Genomic DNA, 21,674 nt, shown 5'->3' on the forward strand with positions numbered 1-21,674 from the left:
CAAACTTAAATCTTAAAAGCATAAAACTAAAAATTAATTTGTTATTGAGGCCTTAATTCTCATTTTAATAACCCACATATATATATCCGTCGATATGAACTTCAACTGCATTATATATATATATATATATATATATATATATATTTATTGTGTTTATTGACTCAAATGATTCGTTTATCTATCAATGCAGTAGGAATAGATCAATATAAATGCAATACATCATATATCATAAACTTAGTAACTCTCATTGATCAATATATAGATAAAGTATTGTTCCCAGGTCTCTATAGTTTAATATGTTTAAAATTGGTGCTATAAATAAATGTTTAAGATGGATGAAATATTTTTTTCTTATAAAATGCGATATGTGAGAAAATTGTCATAATTAATCAACTTAAAAACATTAGAAAAATATGGAACTAAAATCATAAAAAAAAGAAAATGAAATTACGAAGGGGCCAAAAGGGTAATTTAATCGATAATATAAAACGCAGAGCACCAAGCAATAGCCATAGGGCTTTGACAGCCCAGTTAAAAATTGAGCTCAGCCCATAAATAAAAACGGGTCTCAGGTCCACGAGGCCAGATTCCAAGCCCAAGCCCAAGTCCTTTGTATTAAAAAAATAGAAAATTTAGAAAAGCCACACCTGGATCTCAACGTACTTCCGCCTCTCACAGTCAGCCACGTCAAGGAAACACGTCAATACTTTGGGAGAAAATTGAGTGAGGGAATCCCCACAATCAGAATCGTGAACCCTAGAAACCGTCCAATCAGATCATGCCACCAGATCGAAACGACGGTCCATTAGTACATCGTACGGTGAGGAACTGACGAGTTCTGCAGACTACAATTATCCGAGTCAAACTTTACCAGCTACCGATTTCCCGATATTTACAACATCTAATTCCCAACTTTTCCCACGAAAACTCAGAGAATTCGAAAAATGGCGAAACATCAGATCTGGTTCGCCTTCGCCGTATTGGCCTTGATTCTGTCATCGGCAGTGGCCGACGACGTAGTTGTGTTGACAGAGAGTAACTTCGAGAAAGAGGTCGGCCAAGATAGAGGAGCTCTAGTCGAGTTCTACGCTCCCTGGTAAAAATCTGTCGACTTCGCATTCTGATCCTTGATTCTCAGTTATGGAGTTCATAGTGTTATTTCTGATCGCTTGCTTGTAGATCTGTATGTTTATGCTGGAAGAGAATATAAAGAGGAATCCGTTAACGATCAATGGCGGAATTCTTTTCTTTTGTTGGGAATATTTTTAGATATCTATTCAGGGGTTCTTCCTATGTCGCGTCGGTCATTTTTGTTTTAATTATTTATGATGGCCGTGGGACGGATCTGTATGCTATGTCGAGTATTGATTCGCCAATTATTGAAGCTCACTTATGTGATAGTTCTTACTGACAAGAGAAAAGTAGTGATTGATTCCCAATTGCGATGTTAAAGTATTTATCGTGCTTGGGGATTTATCGGTAGTCATCGAGGGTTGTTTCCAATTTATCGTAGTTCTTTTCCCCGATCATATGAATGATGAAAGCTTTACCCTGTTATGGTTATAGGTGCGGGCATTGTAAGAAGCTTGCGCCGGAATATGAAAAGCTTGGGAGCAGCTTTAAGAAAGCTAAATCTGTTTTAATCGGAAAGGTCAGTTCTTCACCGATTGTTCTATATCTATTTTTTAAGTATTCGTTAGATTATATACAATATCTCCGTACTCTTCATTTTTTCAATGATATTCTGTGGATAATATCTTCGCATCCCCAGCACACACAGGAAAGAAGAATGCATCTTCGCGAGCATTTATACTCCCTTAAACTGCCGCCAGTTTTTCAAATGCTTTTGAACTATTTTTTCCCTTTGTTACTCGGATACCCTTTCATGGCTTGTGATGGAAAGCTAATATGATAATTCTTCACCATATTGGGCAGGTTGACTGCGATGAGCACAAGAGCATATGTAGCAAATATGGGGTCTCTGGATATCCAACAATTCAATGGTTTCCCAAGGGATCACTTGAACCAAAAAAGTAAGAAAGCTATTTGATAAATAATACTGAGGATGTTATTACATGAGATTATATTTTTAGCAGAAAACTGGTTTATTTCATTGAAACTTGACTTTGCAATCTTTCATTTAGGTATGAAGGTCAACGTTCAGCAGAAGCCCTTGCCGAGTTTGTGAATAGCGAAGGAGGTAGTTGTTCATTCTTGTGAAGCATCCTATGTTAACGAGCTATTTTATTATATTCTTTTTCATCCACAATTTGGTTGGTCTGAATTTGACAATGTTCTCCCTATCGACACTGTTAGCTCATTTTCCTTGGATTTCACTCTTTGTTGTGTTGGTCTGGAGGGTGCCAGGATTTACATATGAACCACAGAGCTCATAAGCATGCACGATGCACCTTAATAGTATTTTGTACTCGAATAATGGTCATGCCCTTTATGTCTCTTTTTCCAAACCTATCCAAAAAGAATGGGTCTTCTTACTTGCCATAAAGTTATTCAGATGCCAAATAGTATTTTTCTCAATGAATTTGTTTCTAGGTTTAATTTTTTGTACTATCATAGTCAATCAAAGGTGTAGGAAACCGTATATAGGGAATTCCCCTCTTCTTATAGGGTACTTTTAAGTTTTAATGGTATAACTAATGGCCTTTGGGATTTGCTATATTAATCAATTACTGTTCTTCCAGGAACCAATGTGAAGATAGCTTCAACTCCATCCAGTGTAGTTGTGCTTTCACCTGATAATTTCAACGAGATTGTTCTAGATGCAAGCAAGGATGTGCTGGTTGAGTTTTATGCACCCTGGTATATAATTTTCGTTGACCTTTTTTCTTATTATTTTATTATGATTTCAGAGTATCTTATCAACTCTCAATTTCAGGTGTGGTCACTGCAAGAACCTTGCTCCTGTAAGCAGTTTTCTTCTTATACTTTTGTTGGCAAATTATGATGAATAAAAAGGTTAATATCGTATTTTACTATACCTCTACAGATATATGAAAAGGTGGCTACAGCATTTAAATTGGAAGAAAAAGTAGTAATTGCTAACTTAGATGCTGACAAATACAAGGATCTAGCTGAAAAGTAAGTTCACATTACATGAATGTTAATTATACCATGGTTTTTGTCTATTAATGTTTTATTTTCTCCAAGTCGATGTTAAAGGTCAGTTTCCTATATACAGGTATGGCATAAGTGGTTTCCCTACTTTGAAATTCTTCCCAAAAGGCAACAAAGATGGTGAAGACTACGAGGGTGGCAGAGATGTTGATGACTTTGTTAATTTCATTAATGAAAAAGCTGGGACCAATCGTGATGCAAAAGGACACCTTACAGTAAATGTTAGCAACCGACAATGTTTAAATTTTATGTTCTTCTTTTATGGTTTACTCAAATATGTGATTCTTTTTGTAGGCTGGTATAGTTGCAAGTTTGGAATCGCTGGTGAAAGAGTTTGTAGCTGCTGGCAATGAAGAGAAAAAGGATATTTTTGCCAAGATGGAAGAGGAAGTTGGAAAGCTCAGTGGATCTGCTGCAAGGTATACCATTTTTTTGTTTGATTTTGTCATTCAATTTCTCGTGAACAGTGACATCTACAATGATTCAAAAAGAGAAATGGTTTATGGTCTGCCGCATATTGTATTATCTTACAAAAAAGATTATATTTATGCGTATCTAGGAATTGAATACGGGATTATATAGACGTTATTATCAATAGTAATCACATATCCAGGAATTGGATACAGGACTATGTAGACTTTATTATAATAACTGTTGATTACTCTTCTGCAGTTACGGAAAGATATACTTGAAATCTGCCAAAAAATGTATGGAGAAAGGTGGTGATTATGCCAAGTCTGAGATGGAGAGAATTGAGCGGATGCTCGAGAAGGTAGTCTAACTCTTACCCTCTCCCTATATATATATATATATCTTTTATGATTTTTATTTGAAATTGTGTTTGTAGTTCCTATTTTTAAAGCTCTGGTGTCGCGTTATACTTGTATATAGCTCCGTACATGAGCATAACTGGGGTGGAGAGGTGTATTTACGGACACTTCAGTTTGGATGAAGTGTCGTGATTAGCATGTTTGAACAGTTGTTAAGTACTATAAATAAACATAAATAGTAATAAAGGATAAAATAATAAATTTTGAGACCGAAATTCATCAAAATTCCTTATTTATTTTGAGCATGTAAATGCATAAGCTTATTAACGTTAAATTTTCTTCCTGATATATATTTGAAAACATGTATATTTTAATAAACGTGTCATTGTTGTGTCTGTGTTCTAGCGCATCGGATCTGTGTGTCTGAGTGTTTGTATCCGTGCTTCATAGGATGTATGTTTTTGGCAATTCTAGTTTAAGAATAACTCCTCGGTTAATTTTCCTGAATGGGAACCAAACAATGCATTTCACTCGTGCGCACAGATTTTTATGACACTCTCTTTAGAGAAAGAAAACAATAGAGTAACCTTGTATTGTTTACCAAAGGGTACATAATAGATTTAAATAATTCATATCAATTGTGCACATCTAAACTCTGGACTGTATCATCAAGATGCATTAGTTCTTTGAACATGTTTTAAGATATTGAAGTGAAAGCTGACAATTTGCTTGTGTCGTTTCTCCATTGGATGCAGTCGATAAGCCCAGCGAAAGCAGACGAGTTCGGTTTGAAGAAAAACATTCTGTCACGTTTTGTTCAATCTTCCTAGTTTGGCTATATTGGTGATGGTTGATGGCCAAACTTTTTTTCGTGTTCCATTTATGGATAGGGCTAGGTATATGATGATGTTTCACCATTTTCTGGTATTTGTTCTTCTCAGCACCCATCGCTCAAGTTTTACATTTAGTTACAAAGGAACTCTCACATGGCACAATACATTTTGTAGCTTTTTTTGGCCTCTGAATCTAATTATTAGTTTTCTGCTTCATTTCTGTCCCTTTTTCTTATGCTAGTTTTTGTCCACGTGCAACGTTATTTCCTGGATTGTGTAGGAGTTGAATTTGTCCACGTGTATCAATTTACTAAATTAAGCCCCAAAATTAAAAATTTTATTATTCTTCTAATCTGAAAAAAGAACATTAGAAATTGGTAAAATAATGAAAAAAATCACAATTATGAGAATTTTGGAGGTTTCCTTCTTCCCAATCCCAAAAGCACTCTTTGACTTTACGTTTCTTCTTTTTTTTTTTTTTTGTTTGTTTGTTATCATATCCGTTGAACGAATGTAAATGTATAATGTTCTTAATTTATTGCTAATTTGTTTGATTATCGATCCTGTATTATACTTTGTGTTTGCTACAAGTTAAGCCTGAGTTTGTTAAAATTTTAAAATAAATATTGATACATGTTAATAATACTTTAGGATAAATTTTGAATTTTTCCCATAGTTTCGAGAATTAAAATTTTGCTTTTTTTTTTTTTTTTTGAATAACAGAACTTTTGAACTATGCTGCTAATGTTGTTCATGCGAAATGACAGAACTTTTTTGAAGCTCAAATGCTGCTAATTAGGGTGAAAAAAGAATGAGTAACCAGCAGATTTCTACTGATTATGGTGAAAATAATTGGTTCGCTTTCTCTTACAGTGAAGATAATTGGTGGTTTTTATCTTGAAAATACACCGCCAATGGGAGAGAGAATAATAGACCAATAAGAAGAAAGATAATATTTTGAGGAAGGCGTAATTCACTCATAACTGAAGCATAGAAAACCAATTTTTAATTATTGGGCAAAAATCTATTGGCCATGCTTGAAAGGGCCTTTTGTTTTTTCATAAATTTTGTAAAAATAGTTTAGAAGAATCACTCCACTCTCTAAAAATAAATCAATAACAAAAAAAAAAAAATTCAAAAGTATCTTAACAACAATTTCATTTCATACTTTTTGAGGGGGGTAATGGGTTTTTCCTTGATTAAATTAACTTTCAATCCAATAGCTTATCTTATCCTACCCTGCATTACCCTCCTAAATTGATAAACTAATGTTAAAATATTTAAAACTAAACCAATTCATAACCTTAATTATTGTTTATTAAAATAATACATATTAAAGAGGCAACAAAGGAAATCAAAAGTTTCTCCCCCTTTTATCTACCAAAAAAAAAAAAAAAAGATGAAAATTTTGAGACAATGGAATGGAAACAATGAATCGGAATTTTGTATATAATTTCGAAAATGGTTCTTTTATATAATTTAAAAAATAATACTGGAGGAAATGAGTTCAAAATTATTCCGACATGTTATATTGATAACTAAATACAGTAGGATTAAGTAATTGTTTCGAAGTAGGTACAAATTAATCCGATCAACCATGGATTTTATGGATCATATAAGAAAAAAGGATATAATATTAGTAGAAACAGAATGTGTCATTTTCAATCAACATTTTTTAAACAGTAAAACGTAATAGAATAGAGATTTTGGGATGAGTGAGAGACAATTTTGATATTTGGTGGGTATATTACAAAGTCACCAAACGCATAAGGAACCTTTATAAGGAGACGTAAAACATGTAATGTTTGACAAGGTAGTTTAACATCTCAAAAGTTACTTATCCGAAATATTATTTCGGTTTCTATACTTTTTTAGTATCTGTATTTTTAAAATATCGTCCATTTTACTTGTAAAATTTTAACACAAATTATATAGATAACATATAAATCCTATAATATAAGTAATAGTTATATTTCGAGAAATATATTGAATATAATGTCATGTTAAATTGTGAGACAAAAAATGATCACTTTTTAAAACTCATTTGACAAAATACAAACATTTTAAAAGTACAATGACTCAACGTTGAAAGTACGATAACTAAAATGAACCAAAACTGAAAGTACATGGACCAAAATAGTATTTTAATTACGTTACTATTACTTAATTACAGTACTTTTCAGAACTCATGAAAATTATCGTTCGAAGAAAAACAAACCCCAGACCAATAAGAGAGTTTAGTTTAATTCTAATTAACTGCTAGGATCATAAACTTTATATTATATCTAGTAAGTCTTCTAAGACCTCGTTTGGTTGGAAACTCGGATTCTATTTTTTGTTTTCAGCTGATTCAGTGAATATGCATTTGGCAGGATTCGGAAATTTTGTTTTTGAAAACCGTTTTCGAATTTCTGTGATCCAAACATAGAAATTCCAAAAACGACTTTTTTTATGTTATCAGTGTTTTCAGATTCATAACTTAAAATTTTTAAGATTGGAGAATCACATCAAAAAAGATAAAACTTTGATAAATATATTATTTCATATTATAAACTCATTTTATGAATGTTAAAATTAAAACATGTAAAATCTAATGTATTCTAAATTATATAACGTTGTAAATAATAATTATACAAAATTTATAAAAAATGTTAATCAATTAATTAATATAACTTTAGATTAAACTAAATATTTAGTGTGTAATTACTAGTTTACAAATATACTACTAAACACGCCTTGACCAATTTTTAAAATTGAGATTCAATTATCAAATCTACTACCAGACACATATCTGAAAACACTGAAAACAAAGAATACAACTCTGATTTTAATTGAATCTTTGTTCTCTAATTACCAACCAAACGCACCCTAAACTTTCAATCTGGAGAAACTTTTTTTTGTCGTTTTTACCCTTCATTTCTTATACTTTTTAATATTAAGTTGGAGGCAAATTGGTCATTTTACATGCAACTATTGAATTTCTTATAATTATTATGAATAAATGTTTATTTGATATGCCCCATTTTGCCCCTTTTATTTTCAGTTGATTTTCTTTGATACTTTTGGTAAGAAGTTAATGTTTTTTTTAACTTCAAGTAAGATCGTGTTTAATATGCTAATAATAGTTGATTGCGGTTACAAATGGATGTGTGGAAGTTGAAAGGGTAAATTAATTGCACATAATTATAAATTTAAACATACGACCTATTGTCCTTCCCGGATCCTTTCATCTTCCTCTATACTTCCCTTTGTTTCTATACTTCTTCTATATAAATATTTGTCCTCTCTTTTCTCATGACAACAAAAGAATCAAGAGGTTGTGGATGAAACAGAAGGAAAATATTTCCAGTTCGTGTGAAAGTATGGCGATTATTTTCCTTCTTTGGCAAGGACAACTACAATGTACATATGGATGATCGAGAAAAGAATTGATAGTGAAGAGAGATGTACTAAAGAAATTAATCCTCAATCACATCAAGGTGGGATGAGTCGATGGTAACAGTTAGCTTTTTCGGAATTTATTATTGTTCAAATCGAAACAAATTGTAGATTGCATTGTGTTGAGATGTCAATATGATAGAAAAAATTGTTCTCATGGTTGGATAATTGAGATAATTATGAGTTTTATTTTTATTTATTTATTTTTAGAAAGTAAAACTTTTGATTTATGTGTTATGCTCAGAAATATTTGTACAGAATTATAGCAAAAAAATAAATTTGTTATCCCCACCAACTTTATCAAATTGAACTGGAGAGAGTTTTTTTTAGGGTTTCCTTCTCCTCATTATTGCCTTTATTTTTCATGGGCAAATAAACAAATTTAGGAATTTAGCGTTAAAAAATTAACAAACTTAAAATATAATATAATGATAATAATTAAGGAAAAGAAATAGCAAATTAAGAACATTATAGGTTGGTAATATAAAATGTGATCAAGTGCTTTTAAGAAAAAAGAAAAATGCACAAAATATAACTTTTACGTTAATTTTATCATTCTATTTAAAAAAATTTCACTATTATTAGGACAATTTTGATTTCTCAATACAAATATTTCTCTCATCTATTGTCTCTATTGATGTGTCTCCCTCATCTAGGTTCCTCCAATTAATACACACCCTCTATATTATTTTGTCAATTATTTTTTTTCTCAAATTAATTTTTTCATTAATTATTGAATCATCAAAATAACTATTAATTATTGAGTAAAAATAAAGAGTGATAATATTAAAAATTAAGATAGGGTAGGTCAAGTTTTGTCTCTTTGTTTCTATAATATTAATTGAAAAAATTATAGTTGTTTTTAATTATAATTAATAATAAAATTTTACAGAATTAAAATGTGTAAAGTTTTATTTCTATAAATTAATTAAAAAAAAGTTGATGTTTCGGAAAAAAAAAACATTAAAAAAAGTTATGGCTTATTTATAATTATAATTAATAAGTTGAAAAGTTGAAAAGTTTGGGAACTCTTTCCCCTACAGTTATATAAACAATTGTTATTTTTTTATTATTTCTCTAATATTTTGTCAGCCAAAACTTGAGTTTTTCTTTTTTTTCATTAGAATGTTTCCTTATGTCTTGATTTTTTTTCTTATTTTAGTTAGATTGTTTGAACTTTCAATTTTTAATTTTTATTTTAATTATAATGCAACGTGAATAATTGTTACTTTTTATAGAAGATTTATTATATACAATAAGTAATTTATTAGAAAAACCCAAAAGTGACATATTTACTTTATTTTCAATGACTCAAATAAGAAATCAACATAAAATTTTATTTCTTTTAGAAATTGTTATTTTTATGAACAAAAAAATGGTGAAAATTTAAGAATATGTGTTAAATTATTTATTCTTTCTTGGTGTATTTCACTTATGAAAAATTTTTAAATAACAATGTTTCTCAATTTTTTTAATCACTAAATTTGGGTGATGGGATTTACTACAACGGCATAAGTGGAGAATAACATGTTGTGAGATAAAAACGTTGAGAGAAAAAAGTCAAATTGTAGTAAACTTTTTAATTGTTTAATTAATTTTTATACTTTTAAACTTTAAAATAAAACTATGAAATTCGCACGTGTTTCTGACTAGTAAGATAAAAAGACACTATTTTTTCAATTTTTAATAATAATCTGTAATTATTTACCAACCAATATTTGATGATTTATCATCATCACAGCTAACAAATATTCACCCGAAAAAAAGAAAAAAAAAAGGAAAGCTAAAAGATTTTATTCTCTTTGGAGTAATGCCTTTCTTTTTCAAACTTGGTGGATTTTTCTTATAATTCTAAAAGCCTCCCCATGGAAGCTTGTTCTTTTGCAACTTTACCACTATAACATTTTAAAATAAGATCCGATTCCCCCACCCATCCACCAAAAGAAAAAATTTAAAAAAAAAAAACCACAAAAAACAAAATAACCTTTTTAATAACCATTATAACTTTGATTTTCGGATTTTTAAAAAGTGGACTTATCCACTGTCATCTTTTTATACTATTCTTTTCAATACCTCTTTATGAGTTACCGATAATATGCCTATACTTTTGGTTCATTTTAATATTTCTACTTTTAAAATATTCATTTTAGTCTTGATTTATTTCGTCATTGTATGTTTTAAATATTTATTTTAGTCGTTCTACTTTTAGAAAAGGATCATTTTAGTCCTTCAAACATAAATTATACACATGACGAAAACTATTTAGTATAAAATAATAGTTCAATTTATGAAAAATATTGAGTGTAGTGTTGTGTTGTGATAGAAAAAATGATATTAAAAATAAAATTAAGGGACTAAAATAATCACTTTTTAAAATTACAACCTACCAAACGAATATTCTGAAAGTACAGTCATTAAAGTTAATTACTAAAGTTAGAAAATATAGAGACGAAAATGTAATATTTTAACCTAGATTTTACTTTGACTGGGTACGAAAAGCATCCAACTAAATCATCAGTAAAACATGGCCAAAAGTATTATAAAATCAAATACACATCAATTTAAAAAGTGTTCTATTAGTTAATATATTTTTTTTCTCTGTCCATCAGTGTCTCACCTTTAAATTCTTTAAAGTTTATCTGAGATGTTTTGAATTCTCTAAATTGATCTTGAACCTTTTGAAGGATTAGTTAATATTTCAATAACATTTTTTTAAATGGTTTGTAAAAATTTCAAAATGAAATATTCTTTTGTACTCTCCATTTTAGTTGTTTACATAAATTAAGACTCTTTTTTTACCACTATCATTTTTTTTTAAATATAATGTTACAATGATGAGAATGAGAATATAGAGAATGTTGTTCATATTTTAATCATTTTACCATGTTTTAGTTTATGTTAAATAATATAAATAACTTGTGGCTATAAGATTTGTTTGATAGCTAAGCTTATTTGTACTGGCCGGTAGAACCTATGGTAGAAAATCATTCGAAATTTACGTGAGAAAAGTTCGAGATGATTATAATGGATTTTCTTCTTGTCATTGCCCGTAACTTTTTACCCTACTTTATTTATTATACACTATTGTTTTAAAATTTGATCGTACAGTTTGAATTTGATTCATATGATTTTAAAAGTTTCAAATTTAGCATATACGATTTGAACTTAGCTTGAATTCGATCTCTATTATTTGGATTTAGTTTCAATGTAGTCCATATCATTTAGTCAAACTCTACATTATCTATTACTATTTTTTTGTTTTCAGCCAAGGAATTTCTATTTGGATAAATATGTTAAGTGAGTGGATTGAAGTTTAGGGTTAGTAAAAAAAATAAATGAAAGTAAGTATGTTTTTCAAGCGAATAAAATACAATATAATAATGACTTATGAAATTTAACTAAATTATAAATACCAAATGATACATTTAAAATTACACGGATGAAATTGAAGCCAAGTCTAAATAATGAAGACTAAATTGAAACTTTTGTAATCGTCATTATAATTTTTAATTTAAACGTGAATATTTCATACCGTGGTAAGGTAGTAAAAAAGAAAAAAAACATTAATAATTAATATATTACTATAATACCGACAGTCCGCTTAATAAATGAAGATTGGAAGTCTTTTGATCATACTGGTTTAGAGATTTAAATTCAAACCTTTCTACGAGCTTAATATAAAAAGTCTGTGATTTCTTACGAGTTCAAGCTCACGGTGAGATTAGCTTCGACCAGAGAAGAAGAAGAAGAAAAAAGAAAAGAAAGAAAGAAAAGAAAAGAAAAGAAAAGAAAGGAAAAAACTGATTTTCTGTTTCGTGTAAAACGGAACGCAGTGAAAAAGGTTTTTGGAGTGTGAGAGTTGTTGAGTGCAGAGTCAAAACCCCTTTACTTGGGTCTTTTTCTAGGTTTAGTATAAAAGCTGGTACCAAACAAAGCCGAACCTCCCACCTTCTTCTTCTTCTTCTTCCTTCAATCTTGACGTTGGCGCCAACAACTCTTAATCCTTCTCTCCATTTCTCGCCGCAATGAAGTACGTCTTGGTCACCGGCGGCGTCGTCAGCGGCCTCGGCAAGGGCGTCACCGCCAGCAGTATTGGCCTCGTCCTCAAAGCCTGTGGCCTGCGAGTCACCTCCATCAAAATCGGTTCTCTTCTTCTTTTTGCTTCTTGTTTTCAATGTACAACCATTGTTTCATATGCTGCGTTCTTGTGTTCTTTGATTCCTCCCGCATTTTGTTACTGGAACTCTGTAATGTTGCTTTTATGAGTTTTTCCTTTTTGGTTCCTTTGCGAGCTTGTTTGTTTGTTTTGGAGCAGTATTGCTGCATTCTTCGTTCGTTTCTGTTCATTTTGCTTGGAAATGTACTCATTCTGGAAGATCGACGTACGCTTGTGTTCTCTAAGTTATATTGACGAGTCTTTTACCCTTTCTTGCTAAGCGTAGTTTGTTCTTTTTTGTCCGATTGCTTCTCAGTGGTCTGGGGACGGTGTGCATGTCTGGTTAAGTTAATAATTGACAGGACAAGCGGTTATGGTTCAACTATGATTCTTGATGCTTTCTTGCGTTTGAATTTTCAGATCCGTACTTGAATATGGATGCTGGTACAATGTCTCCCTTTGAACACGGGGAAGTTTTCGTTCTTGATGATGGCGGTGAGGTATCTTCCATTCCAGCCATACAAAAATGAGTCTGCGTGTTTCCATTTTGAGTATGGTGTATAATGGATTGGATTAATTACTATTTATTTTCTCTTTTCAGGTTGATTTAGACCTTGGAAACTACGAACGTTTCCTAGATTTAACATTGACAAGAGAGAATAATATTACTACGGGAAAAATATATCAGGTTATTGAAACGATTTTTGTTTCAAGTTCATATTTATCTATTACGAGTTCAATAGCTTGCTAATTGGTGTCAAGTAGAGAAGTTCTATGTATTGCTAATTGATTCAATCTATTCAATTTTATCAGGCTGTTCTTGAGAAGGAACGAAGAGGCGATTACCTTGGGAAGACCGTTCAGGTGATGCTTCTTATTTAGCATTATGCTGCTAGTTTTACTTTTCCTCGCACAGATGCCACTATTGACCTTTCCAGACTAATTTTTATTTTTTATTGTTATTATTTTTATAATTTCACCGAATACAGGTGGTTCCACACATCACAGATGCCATTAAAAATCATATTGAGTCAGTAGCTACCATTCCTGTGGATGGCCAAGTGGGCTCTGCTGATGTTTGTGTGATAGAATTGGGAGGGACTGTAGGTAACCTAACAACTACATTAGTCAGAGCATTTCCCTGCTAAAATTTTTGACTGTTTATGTTCTTTTCTCCACGAAATAAAATTTGAGTGCTCTTTTTAAGGTGACATTGAATCAATGCCGTTCATTGAAGCTTTGCGACAACTGTCCTTTTCAGTTGGTAAGATTACAATGCATACTTTTTCTGTACGTTCGATAAGCACTTCAGGCTAGCCATATATAGCTCTTAAGGCAATAGTTGTTGGTCAAGCTCTTAGAAACAATAGCTGTTCATCATCTCAATTTTTAATTGGATTATTAGGTCCAGACAACTTCTGCCTTATCCATGTGAGCTTAATACCAGTGCTGGGAGTTGTTGGAGAGCAAGTAATAATCTATCTTTTAATCATGTACAAATTGTTTGTATAAAGTTTCTGTTTTGTGCTCAGATATCTAGGCTAGTTATTAATTTTCTTTCTCCATCCCATGGCCATGATGAATGTAGTTCTCACTATCTGTCTTAAAACACAGAAAACGAAGCCTACACAACACAGTGTTCGAGAACTGAGAGCTTTAGGCTTAACTCCACATCTGCTGGCATGTCGATCTGCTCAGGTACATTTTGTTACCAACAAATACAAATAATAAGAGGCTCCAAAATGCACCACACCATTCATTTGATAATGACTTTGTTTTCTTCCTTTAGCATCATTGTATGAGTTGTCAATGGTCACCGTGGTTCATTTTAATTTTTTTCCCGCACTGCTATTGCACGGACATGCTGGTTTGGTTATATGTACTATGGTCTTGTGTTAAATTTGGTAGTTATTTTATCGACAATTTGTTGGACCATGCGCTACTTGAACTGTAATTTTTAGTAAATGATGACTAAAATTTTGTCCTTCACATTCATTATAATGGTTTGATATTTCAAGGTATCGTAAGGTTTTTCTTTTGGATTGTATGTAGCCTATACTGGAAAATACGAAGGAGAAGCTTTCACAGTTTTGCCATGTTCCAGTAAGTTATTAATTGAGACTTTTATTTTTGGATGGAATAATGTTTTCATGATTGATTACTAATTTTATGCGCATAACTTTGTTGAGCTATTTTCAGACTGGTAATATTCTCAACATCCACGATGTCCCAAACATCTGGCACATTCCACTTTTGCTTAGGGTAGGTGTTATACATACATATAGACGGACACACATGCACACATGGCACACACGGCACACACATGTACAGACACATATCCATGGCAATATATATGTACGTGTATATATATATATGTATGTATGCCTATGTGTATGTATAGTATGTCTATGTCTGTGTATGGCTATGTTGCATTTCGTTGGAAATTTCACTTACTGTTTCTTGGGTGTGTGTTTGTCGCAGAACCAGAATGCTCATCATTCAATTCTTAAACAACTCAACTTGCTCAGGTAGTTTCTATATATCTCTTTTGGAAAGCTGACATTTCAGCTTCATCTTGAGACTTGAGAGAACAGATCAACTTGAGGAGTTTATTCTTCTTAAGAATTCAATTGGTCGCTTTGAAATCTACCCATTATGACATATAGATTACTGTTTGAATTGTATATCTAATAACTATAAAGTGTGTTATTCTATTTTAAGGTATAATTATACTTTCCTATATATTATTATTATTATTATTATTATTATTATTATTATAAAATCTGCCTCACTTCACTTGATGTTCTTTTCTTTGTGAACCTCTCCATTTATAAAAATAAGAAACTTATTCTTAGTGTATGTTGCCCCTCAAAGACATTATATGTATTAACTAGTTTAGGAGAACAGATAATTAATTGAAAATATTTGATGTATTGAAATAAAAGTTGTTTAACATATGTTTTAAGTAGCTTAAACTAAGTGTACCTTGATTATGCATGCTAACAGCTTTTATGTTCTGTCCCAGCAATGATATGGCTCCTGATCTGCGTGATTGGACAAATATGGCTGCAACTTATGATAATCTCACGAATTCAGTAAGTTTAACTGAAGTGGCAACTTATGTATACATGTTTTTTGCGAACTATGGGATATTAATAATTTGGTTTTGTAGGTGAGAATTGCAATGGTAGGGAAGTATGTTGGCTTGACAGATTCATACCTTTCTGTTGTGAAGGTGCTATTCTAGTACTTTCATAAAGAAATCAACTTTTCTACATGCATAACTGTGAGCCTGTGTCCAAGATTTCAAAATTTATTAGATTTTTTTTTGTTACCTGCTTTAGATTATATAAGGATTTATTAAATTGTGCTCATTTTAACTGCAAAATGAGTATTATTTAATTTGTTAGGAAGTTTTGTTAATTTCTAGCTATAAATAGTAAGAAACCATTGTATGTTGTGGCTTTTGTATGAAACTGTTGGGATCTATATTAATTTTGCAGGCCCTTCTTCATGCATGCGTTGCTTGTTCTTTGAAGCCATCAATTGATTGGATTGCAGCTACTGATCTTGAAGATGAAAGTTCCAAATCGGTATTTTTTTTGTGTACAAGGCATCATAAAATGTGTTCCATTAGTCCAGAATTCCATCATTTAAATAATGTATTGTTCTTTTGTAGACACCGGAAGCACATGCTGCTGCATGGGAGACTCTGAGGGTAGGCTTTTCCTGGAACCTTTTTTATTGCGCTTAAAAGTTATGCCATATTTCTTCTTTTACTTAGCAACACTGATTGTTCTTTCTTATAAATCATTATCACGTTTTACATATTTAGTGGTTTTCCCTGCGTAATCTCACATATACTGCCTTTTATTAGCATACATGTCAAAACTTTGTTGATGATGGTGGAATTTTTTTGTTGTTCAAATTGTTTAAGTAGCCTTTTCAGTTGAGGGAATGGTTATAAAAATATCTCTGCAATTGCTTTGTAAAGTTAAGTTTGAAACGGGGTATCCCCTTCCTTTTTTATGACACTTTATTTGTGTTAATTTGTGTTTTTATAATGTGATTTTCAATAATTCTGGTTTTGAATTTGGTTTGACTTATTTAGTTATTTATTGAAAATGGAATATTAAAAGTCCCAAATTCTTCATGTTGGTATATTTAAGAGCTGGACGAAGGGGGAGGGATTTGTTTGACATTTGGTTTTAAGCCTTTCATATCCCTTGATAATCTATTCTTTCAGGGAGCATCGTGTGTCTTGGTTCCCGGAGGATTTGGAGATCGGGGTGTAAAAGGCATGATATTGGCTGCAAATTATGCCAGAGAAAACAAAGTTCCATATCTTGGGATTTGCTTGGGAATGCAGATATCTGTAATTGAATTTGCTAGAACTGTAAGTATATTTTTAACCAATTTTTTTCCCATTAAATTTCAGTCGGTGCTATCCCATCCTTCATATGTTTGCTTTGTCATAGGTTTTGGGTTGGGAAAGGGCAAACAGTAATGAGTTTGATGATGAGACACCAAATCCAGTCGTTATTTTTATGCCCGAGGTGCTAATTTCTTTAAGACAATTTGCATGTTGCTTACTGCTAAGTTACTTTTACTTCTAAAATGTATAATCTACTAGGACTTGATTCCCTCCGGATTCATGTGTAGGGTTCAAAGACACATATGGGAAGCACTATGAGATTAGGATCTCGAAGAACAATATTCCAGACTGCTGACTGCATTACTTCAAAGCTGTACGTGGTTTCTTATTTCTTTTACCATGTTTTTGTGCATAATGATGAGTTCAGTTCACCCTGTTATTACTTGTTGGAAAAACTTTATGGAAGTATCTGTATGAGTATGACTAGGATCAGTTAGCTATTTAACTTGGTAGTACCCTGTCTCTTCTTCAAGCCAACAGCAACAAATAGGGTGGTTTAGTTATGGTTCCTATTCAACTCAGTTCAAAAAGATTTTATATCTTTTGCACTTGGCATATTTATTTGTAGCATTTATCCCGCTCAGTTTACTTTTTCCTTGATTGACAGGTATCATAACCCAGAATATGTGGATGAACGGCATCGGCATAGATATGAGGTAGACTTTAAAAAATTAGCTGGCTGCATCTTAAGTGTTGAATAGAGAAAAGAAGGATTGGCATGAGTAAAAATCATTACATTGCAGGTAAACCCAGAGTTTATCGGGACTTTTGAAGAAGCTGGCCTGAAATTTTTTGGGAAGGATGAGACTGGAAATAGAATGGAGGTAGGTTGCTCTCATTTGTGAGACTTGCTAGTTTTCACTCATCTTCAGGTGCCAAATTAGATTGGTGTTAATTGCATCGGCAATATCAAGTCATAAAGTGATATAGTTCATTCCTATTCTGAATCAAATGAGTATTGATATTTGAAATTTTCCGTATTTCTTCAGATTTTAGAGCTTCCAAGTCATCCCTTCTATGTGGGTGTACAATTTCATCCAGAATTTAAATCACGGCCCAGGAGGCCATCGCCTGTCTTTCTAGGTAAAATTTATTTTAAACTTACTTCTTTGTCAGCTTCTTTCATCTCTTAATTAGAATATCTCGTGAATCTTCTTATCTTGTCTCCCATTAAAATGAAAAAGAACTATCATTAACAGCAGCAATGACAAATCTTGTAGCATTTCAATACTTTATGCTTACCTTACCTCTTAAGTGTTATTATTTATCAATGTGAGCGATTTAATTTGATGGCCAATGAATATGAAGGTAGGTATTTCAGGGTAGTGACTGGATGAGGAATAATACTTCTGTTGATCTCTAAGTTATCAAGTCCATGGGTCTTTGCTCTAGAATATGGTTTGAATGTCTGATAATTTGCTAATTTTGCCAGTTGGTGAATTTGAGAAGCAGTTCATGCATTCGTGAGAGAGAAATTGGATCACTTGAAAATATTGAAACCATGCAATAATATTCTCATGAACTAGAGACCTTTACTTTTAGGGAATAGAATAGAATTGTAATCGACTTCCTTGTACAAATTTACTTATTTTTCTCTAGTATCTCTGTTTATAGTACAAGATATTATTTCTCTTTGCTATTAAAATCATGATCTAATATTAACTTGTAACACTATGAAGGTTTTATAGCGGCTGCGATCGGCCAGTTAGACACATATCTTGAAAAGCAACAAAATGGAAGCTAGTTTTTTGAAGGTTCACTAGTTTCTCCAACATTCTTTCAAGGTAAACCAACTTCATCTGTATATAAATTTATAATTTCTGTTTATTTCTTTGGTAGCAGTGTCTATTGGTTTCTCCATTTATGATGGGGATGATCAAAAGTTATCAACTGTCTAGTTTATATCTGAATCGGCAAAAGCATTTTTTTTGACCCATTACTCCATTATGATGATCAGATTTCCCCCCTCCCTTTGGTACACTTACGTGTCTTGTGCTTGAGAATATGCGATTCATATTAAAGCGATTAATTCCCTTTTTAAATATTTGACTTTCCATGTATCCAAAATGATCTTGCAGAAAAGGAACTTGATTCTTTTTGCTGGGCCAAATGTGTACTATGAGGATGGAACTCCAGTACGAGGTACTTATACTGTAGCTGTACGTTTTAAGGTTGTCGTGTCAAAGACTATAAGGGTAATTGTGGTGGGATACAGAAGATTGTGTTCTTTGCAATTATAGCCTTTTTACATCCTCTGAGTTGGCAGAAAGCTGAACTAGGTGGTGAAGTTTTGAATTTTCCCCCCATACAATTTAGTTCTCTAGCATACTGGGAATCTTGATTTTAGGTGTAATATGGATGAGACAGAGTGTGGAAAACTGAAAAGTATTGTATCCTAAACCAAATATCAAGTAGAACTCGGCTTAAGTTTGGTATTTTTGTGCATTTTATGCAGATCGTATTGTCTTGATTTGCATTCTAATTTTTGTGCATTGATTAAATTCATTCAATTCAAGTCTATGACGATGACCTAGTGATCTTTTCTAAAAAACACGAACATATCTAAGTGGATAAGATACTTATTATATTTCCTATGATTGAAGGTTCATGCTTTTGTTTAACTTGAAAAACACAAAATATGGTTTTGATCTTGGGAGTTTTAAGTCTAATTTTTGTTTTGGTTCCCAAAAGTTATAGAATATTGATTTTAGCTTGAAATTGGTCATTGGATGCTTAGTACTTTAAATTAAATCCTTTGATGAGAGACTAAAATGAAATAAGCAATGCTAATGGTTTGTGAATAAAAGTAAGATCATGCTTAGAAGTTAGAACGAAATTGAGCGATTAAACTTAAAAGATCAACTCAAAATGTCCTACAAAATATTGTGTTAGGAGAAGGGATTGTGCGAATCAAAATCTCTCTTTATTCAAGCAAATTGTACATCTCAGGTGGAAGCTTCCGGTATTTACAAACAAATTTCGAAAAATAAAAAAAAAAGTTTACACAAAACTTCAAGAAAAGAAAACATATTGTCTTGTATAAGTAATTTGAAAACAACTCCCAAAAATCCATCACCAAAACCCTTATTTTATTCAAAGATTCTGAACACATTGCGAAGAAGAAATCTGTATTTGCATTTTCATTTGCTCATAGAACTCAGCTATGAACTTCTCAGCTCTCAGATCAATCCCATCTTCCTCCTCCTTCTCCTCGTCCCCACTGTATCCCGAACTCCTCCGCCCTTCCTCGTAGCTACAAACTTCATCGCTGTTGCCATCACTATCACCGTCGCCATCAAACTCATATTCGAAGTCAACAGGCGGGGCGGTAATGCAGGGGAAGTGGAAGCGCAAGGAGGCCGGGCGGTGCATCTTGACGTTGAAAATCGAGGTCTCGTCAAAGGAGAGCTCATGCTCGCCATAATGCAGATGGCCACGAGGCGTGGCCTCGTGGCCGAGACTCTTGATGAACTTGGGCACAAGGCGGAAGTCCATGAGAAACCTCCGCTTGAAAACTCCGCCTTTTCTGGCCCAGATGATTGCTAGACGCAGAAGGTTCCATGCCCTACGACCCACATTACTGTTTTTCTTGGACATTTTGAAGAAGAAGATTGAATTTTAGTTGCAGAGTTTGAGAGAGGTGAGGAGTTGGGAAAAAGAAGAAAGTGAAGGGATGTATTTATATGTATGGAATTTTGTACGCGTCGAGGGCATTGTGGGCGGGCGGTGGCGTCTTCTGGGGCGACACGCCTCTACGCGGTACAACTAAAAACCAACCTGGATATTTTATATACTTTATTATTATTATTATTATAATGTTAAATTACTATTTTACTCCTGTGATTTTTTATTTGATTTTTAATTCCTATGGTTTTATTAATTTTGATTTTGTTCCCATCATTTTTTTTTTCCAACAATAGAGCAAGGATAAAGATCAAACCATCAAACTTTAAAATGGTAATAAGTACCTTATCTGATCTATGGTGGAATGAGCTCTTGAAAATTTTTTATGCTACTCCCATTTAGTATTAGTCATATTAGTAGCATTTAAGAGTAGGCTTCATTAAATGAAATGTATATTAATTAATCGTGTCAAGAGTAAATGAGTAAATGAAGAGAGCCTTAGAAAACGTTCAATGTATTTAAATACAATATGCCAAATAAGATAAACTGTCAATTTGACGAATGTTAAGGAAGTTTTGAGAGATCTAACCAAATTATATGGATCAAATTGAAAATTTTAAACAATAAAGACTAAATTAAAAGCAAGTATGTCACTAGTTTATAGATTAAACTGGTAGTTTAACCTTATTATTATTATTATTTTTATATATATGTCTTTTTAATTTTATTTTTCTTCTTTCAAAACGAGCCTTTGGGTTGCTTGAAGTTTTTGGTCACAGGCTGTTTGGCAGCAGAAAATATTTTGGCTTTTAGCGTTTCTGCTTATAAAAAAAGAAAGATGAGGGATTGAGAGAATAATTAATTAAGAAATTGATGTTTCTTTCTTCTTTCATTTTGACTAAAATATTTTATTATTATCATTATTTTAATAAAAGATTGGAGTCGGGTTCATCGATTAATAATCTAAAGAAATGAGAAAACTTGTGTAGAGAATGAATTTTAGAAATATGTTGTACAAAAAAGTTTTTTCTTATTTTTTTTATTTTATTTTAATTTTAGAAATATGTGTTTAATCTGTAAATTATTTGGAGTTTAAGTGAGGCTGAGCTTTAGATTCTTTTTTTTCCCTTTTTTGTAGTACAAAAATTCGGTTAATTAATTTATTTATTTTTTGATATAAACAAAAATTCGGTTTATGAAGTATTTGGGGAATTAGTAAACTAATTTAGTAAATTTAGGTTTAAATAATATTTTGGTAACTTTATTTTAAGTTTTTATTTATT

At 31.9% G+C, this 21,674-nt stretch overlaps 3 protein-coding genes across 6 annotated transcripts; 2 read left to right on the forward strand and 1 right to left on the reverse strand.

The window, feature by feature from the left end:
- Window positions 1-873: 873 nt before the first annotated feature.
- UNE5 (thioredoxin family protein) lies at window positions 874-4,954 on the forward strand. Its single transcript, XM_022294257.2, has 11 exons — window positions 874-1,096; window positions 1,567-1,651; window positions 1,936-2,033; window positions 2,145-2,200; window positions 2,703-2,820; window positions 2,897-2,924; window positions 3,008-3,099; window positions 3,200-3,356; window positions 3,430-3,554; window positions 3,808-3,907; window positions 4,661-4,954. The coding sequence occupies exons 1-11, from the start codon at window positions 945-947 to the stop codon at window positions 4,733-4,735; spliced, it is 1,086 nt and encodes a 361-aa protein (XP_022149949.1). The 5' UTR covers window positions 874-944; the 3' UTR covers window positions 4,736-4,954.
- A 7,131-nt stretch (window positions 4,955-12,085) lies between these two features.
- LOC111018896 (CTP synthase family protein) lies at window positions 12,086-19,237 on the forward strand. 4 transcript variants are annotated; one of them, XM_022295162.2, is made up of 23 exons: window positions 12,088-12,319; window positions 12,753-12,832; window positions 12,934-13,020; window positions 13,146-13,196; window positions 13,322-13,439; window positions 13,540-13,596; window positions 13,738-13,802; window positions 13,947-14,030; window positions 14,385-14,435; window positions 14,532-14,594; window positions 14,814-14,860; window positions 15,358-15,427; window positions 15,505-15,567; window positions 15,836-15,925; window positions 16,012-16,050; window positions 16,579-16,728; window positions 16,811-16,888; window positions 16,995-17,080; window positions 17,375-17,423; window positions 17,511-17,591; window positions 17,757-17,850; window positions 18,447-18,551; window positions 18,846-19,237. In XM_022295162.2, exons 1-22 carry the CDS (start codon window positions 12,202-12,204, stop codon window positions 18,509-18,511), a joined length of 1,686 nt encoding a protein of 561 aa, XP_022150854.1. In that variant the 5' UTR covers window positions 12,088-12,201; the 3' UTR covers window positions 18,512-18,551; window positions 18,846-19,237. The 4 variants fall into 4 exon arrangements, with proteins under 4 accessions (XP_087973756.1, XP_087973755.1, XP_022150854.1 ...); XM_088117630.1 differs by lacking the exon at window positions 13,738-13,802 and having other exon boundaries at window positions 12,086-12,319; window positions 13,322-13,435; XM_088117629.1 differs by lacking the exon at window positions 14,532-14,594 and having other exon boundaries at window positions 12,087-12,319.
- Window positions 19,238-19,668: 431 nt separating this feature from the next.
- LOC111019422 (cotton fiber protein) lies at window positions 19,669-20,513 on the reverse strand. The gene has a single exon (XM_022295804.2). The coding sequence runs from the start codon at window positions 20,362-20,364 to the stop codon at window positions 19,861-19,863; it is 504 nt and encodes a 167-aa protein (XP_022151496.1). The 5' UTR covers window positions 20,365-20,513; the 3' UTR covers window positions 19,669-19,860.
- Between the last annotated feature and the right edge of the window lie 1,161 nt (window positions 20,514-21,674).

The sequence above is a fragment of the Momordica charantia genome, assembly GCF_013281855.1.
Source record: "Momordica charantia cultivar OHB3-1 chromosome 9 unlocalized genomic scaffold, Mcharantia_2.0 BLBB01000009.1, whole genome shotgun sequence".
Taxonomy (NCBI): domain Eukaryota; kingdom Viridiplantae; phylum Streptophyta; class Magnoliopsida; order Cucurbitales; family Cucurbitaceae; genus Momordica; species Momordica charantia.